The sequence below is a fragment of the Corvus brachyrhynchos genome, unplaced genomic scaffold (assembly GCF_000691975.1).
Source record: "Corvus brachyrhynchos isolate BGI_N302 unplaced genomic scaffold, ASM69197v1 scaffold5, whole genome shotgun sequence".
Lineage (NCBI taxonomy): Eukaryota > Metazoa > Chordata > Aves > Passeriformes > Corvidae > Corvus > Corvus brachyrhynchos.
Window position 1 is genome coordinate 11,821,714 of NW_008238321.1, and position 4,554 is coordinate 11,826,267.

The 4,554-nt window shown below is 41.5% G+C and overlaps 1 protein-coding gene across 1 annotated transcript; it reads left to right on the forward strand.

Moving 5' to 3' along the window:
- Nucleotides 1–44: 44 nt before the first annotated feature.
- Nucleotides 45–3,338, forward strand: THUMPD1 (THUMP domain containing 1; the record flags this gene model as incomplete). Its single annotated transcript, XM_017734306.1, has 3 exons — nt 45–387; nt 739–987; nt 1,657–3,338. Coding segments are annotated over 3 exons (912 nt in total), but the record flags the coding sequence as incomplete, so codon positions are not given.
- Between the last annotated feature and the right edge of the window lie 1,216 nt (nt 3,339–4,554).

The window sequence follows — 4,554 nt, forward strand, 5'->3', positions numbered from 1 at the left end:
TGTGGAACGCACCGCGTGTGTGTGCAAGGAGCCGTGGGTGAGCACCACGGCCACGAGAGTCCCAGGTTCTGCAGGCGAAGCCCAGCGCAGCCCCGCTGCCGGCTGGAGCAGAGGCCCGGTCCGTGCCCGTGTGCCCCGGGCCCAGCGCGGGCTGGGAGCCGGGCACTGCTGCTCGGTGCTCACCAGCGAATCGTGCCTGTGTGAAGTTTTCAGATCACGAGGAGCGGCTGTCTGGAAGTGACAGGGAGGAGGATGAGGACGATGTCGAGGCAGCCCTGAAGAAGGAGGTTGGCCAGATCCGTGCCTCGACGGAGCAGAAGCTGCGGCGATTCCAGTCGGTGGAGAGTGGTGCCAACAACGTGGTCTTCATCAGAACCCAGGGCATAGGTGGGACTTCAGCTGATGCTGGGTAATGCAAACTGCTCTGAGCACTGTTAGGAAAAGGCCACAGTGTGGCTGCCGAGTAACACACATATATCAAACAAATACCCTTCCCTTCCTTTGGCTGTGCCACTGAATTCTGTCATTAGTGAAAAAGCTAAAGGTAGCTGAAACTGCTTTGACAGAATAATCTTTGGTTCTCCAGTCTTGGTATAGTAAAACAACGCTCTATTTAAAGGGATTTGAGGCTGACAGCAGTGCAGCCAAGCGTGCATTACCTCATCTTATTATTTAGAAGGGGAAGAAGGGAGATGATGCTTTCAATTTGTTGCTCATACCCACCTGTTTTTCTTGTAGAACCTGAGGACCTGGTGCACCATATACTAAAGGATATGCACACCACTAAAAAGAAGAAAACAAGAGTCATTCTGCGCATGCTGCCCATTTCTGGAACTTGCAAGGCTTTTATGGAAGATATGAAAAAATACACGGAAACGTTTTTTGAGCCTTGGTTTAAAGCCCCTAACAAGGGTACTTTTCAGATTGTTTACAAAGCTCGTAATAACAGCCATATGAGTAGGGAAGAAGTAATTAAGGAATTGGCAGGTATGTATGGGTATCACATGAAACAGAACAAGTTTACATGCACAGGTATATTGCATGCACAACATGGGTCAGACTCTTAAAAGTGGTCATAATGGACATACACATCTGTTGCTTAAAACCTGTATTTTGAACGTTAAAAGCTTCTCTAAGACTTAAAAAAAGTCTTGACATCAGTATTCCATGTTGGTGTTGATGTCTTAAGAGACTATAAGCAGAAGAGAGAGCACTGTTGAATGTAATTGTCAGTATCAGTGATATGTGCTTTGAAATGACTTCTATCAGCCTTTCTCTCTGGATGCTGTATTGAAATAATAATGTTACTATTTCTGTTCAATATTTGGCTCATAAAATAGCTCCGCCTTACTCGAATATTTTGTTTCTCAGTAATTGCAGTGGGATAATTTTTCAGTTGCTTCAGCCCTACTAGTGTAGGGCTGTAGTTTTGTAAGCTGTAGTTTTGTAACTTTAAGCAGTTACAAAAATATACTAGTGGTATATTCTGCCAGTCCTGCTCTCTTCTGCTACTTTAAGCAGTTACAAAAATAAGTAATTGGCTGTAACTGAGGGGGATCTTGCTTTCTCTGTCTTAATTTCTATCCATTCAGTAAGACGTGCTTATGCTCTTAAACAGTTTTTCCAGCATCTTTTAAACTGCATCTTCTTTTACAGGAATTGTGGGCAGCCTCAATCCAGAAAACAAAGTCGATCTTAATAATCCACAATACACAGTTGTGGTGGAAATAATAAAAACCGTCTGTTGCTTGAGTGTGGTGAGGGACTATGTTCTGTTCAGAAAATACAATCTGCAGGAGGTGGTGAAGAGCAACAAAGAAGATGCACAACAAAAGTCAACTCTGACAGAAGAACAGAATTTTGAGGTAGTTAAAGCAGAAACTGAGGAGAAGAGCTCTAAAGAAGTAAAAGAAGAGAACAAGAATCAAAGTGAAATAGAATCTGAGCCCAAGGGGAATGATGCACTGACAGTGTAGAAAATGTGATATAAGGGAAAGGTAAACATAATCCAAACATATAAAAAAAGTTGCCCCAGTGTTCTGAAAGGGTGTTGGAATGAGGAGAGGGGGTTTTGTTTTGAAATCCTGGTTTTGAAATCCACGTGTGTAAGAATTTTAGTGCTCGTTGCAGGTGGAACTGACATTACAACAGATGTAAGGGTGCTCAGGAGTGCATCACCTTTCTGGTGAAGCTTGCTGTCCTCCTACAGCCTTGTTGTGCATTTCCTGTACCTGGCACACAAAGCAGCAGTCTGTGCATGTATGTGTAGGTGTGGCCATCCTGACGTGTACGGACTCTCCTTTGTTTTATCTGGGAGCTACAGAAGCCAAAAGGCAGCACAGAAACAGCTCTGAGCAATTACTGACAGAAGTGAGAGATCTGGTAAAGATGGTTGCAGGGGGTTTTGGGAAGGAAGTGATCTGACAGCTGCAGAACTTGGTAACATTTTTGTGTGTGAGCAACAGAATGAGGTAAATCCAATAATTTGATGGAGGGTTTTATACATATATTTATATATACACAAGGATATGCTGTCTTGAAATGAATGGAAAGAACTGTTACATATAAATACTTGAATATTATGAGATGATCTAAAGATTGGACTGTTCTAGAACAGTAGAAGTACAGTGCAGGCATTGCAGATGGTTCTATCAAAAACTACATGTGTTTACATTAGCTGTGTATGCAGCACTTACTGATTTATAGTAAATGCTGTTGGTCACTGAATGGAATCCTTTTGAGTAATTTCCTGCAAATAGCATTTTGCTGCTCTTTCCAAAGACTCAATCCTTGGGAGTTTTTTATAAAGTGTTTTTGTTTTTATTTTTTTTTTTCTTAAGTCTCAAAATTTGCATTTAAATACTGCTTGGAAACTTCTTATGAAAGAAGCTCTCTATTATACTATACTAGATTAGGGGAATTAAATTTTAATTTTTGGTACAGTTTTAGCTTTATGGTATTAATTTTGTTTCAGATTGAAAGTAATGCTAGTGAGTCTTTCTGTTGTCTTGCTGTTACAGTGGACTGACCCTGTGACTTCTAAAAACCAACCAAAACCTGTGCAGCTATAACTTGCTTTCCAGCAGGGTTTTGAATATGCTTCCTGTACAACTTTCTAGCTTTAGTATTTCATTTCTGGCATAAAATGGGAAAAGACTTACCTTGAAGAACACAATTTGTTATTTGTCTTGGTTTAATGAAAAGGATGTGTTCAAGTCTCTCATATTTATATTTTCCTCTTCTTTCAAGATTGTTTTAGAAGTTGGAAAATGAAGATGACTTTTTTCCCTAGTCCTGTGTCCTTTTCAACTCGTTTATTAAAAGTCTGCTTTCTTACCTCCCGTGGTGTTTTCTTTAAATTGTTGAAGATTCTTGTGTGTGGATTAAAACATCAATTTCTAGGTCACACAAAGGAACCTACCAAAGGAGACCAGACACAAAGGCCAGCTGTGGATATTTACTGGTGGCTGATGTTGGTGATCATGATTCATGACAGCCTGCTTATCTTCTAAGGACAAAGACTCAGGGGAGTTAGTGGGATTTTTTGTTTTCTTTCTTCCTCTCTCTCACTGACCTGTGTGCCTACAGGACTTAACAGTTTACTTCTGATTTTTCACAATTTGCACTTACTGAACATTCATTGCTAACACATGAATTCCCTGGCTTCTCCACCGTGCCATCACTTTTGGGCTCAGTGGTGTGGACAGACAGTGCTTCAGTGTTTTGAATTCAAACCTTCATGGACAAACTAGAAGACATTATTATGATCTCACTTGCATGAAAAGCCAAATAATTGCTGACACTGTCAGTGCTGAGGAAGGATGTTACAAACATCAGCTGAAGAGGTGATACACTGTACTCTGGTGTACCTAGTTTGTCCTAATGCTGGCTTGAAACACAAGGACCATCCCTTGGTATGAAACCCTGACTCTGAGATTCAATCTTCCCCTTGTGCTAGATTAAAACTCAGATTGGCTTGAGAAGCTTGAAAATAATTTCTTTTAAGAGCAGGCCAACCTCACAGCCTTGGTGTTTCGCAGTATGGACTTGCCTTTCTCGAGGGTCGCATTAAAATATTAATTTACATGTAATTCAGCTCACTTATTATTTCAGTAGTGAAATACAGTAGGGGAGAGCTTTAAGTAACACCAGTAACTCCCACTGATAGGAAGCAGCTGGTAATATCCTGCACCCAAAAGAATCATGCTGCAAAGTCCTTCCTGTATTGTATTCCTATTCAAATAACAATCACCCTCTGGTTATGCCATCTTAAAACAGCTAATCCTGTAAACCTAAGAGGCTTAGTTTTTTGGCCTGCCTGGGAAACAACATGAAATATGAGTAACTGTTCATTGTGGGCATGGTGTTCTTACATTTAAGATTGCTCTTGGATCAAACTGTGGTGTGGCATGTACAAAAAGGGACAAAAAATGCTCTGCTAGGAGTGATGTTTGAACAGGTTTGGCTTGGCATGCAAACACTGCCCGTTGTGTGAGGTTACGTGTGGGCAGTCTGTGTCCCCAGCCCAGCCGTGGCTGGTGCTGGCTGGGGGGG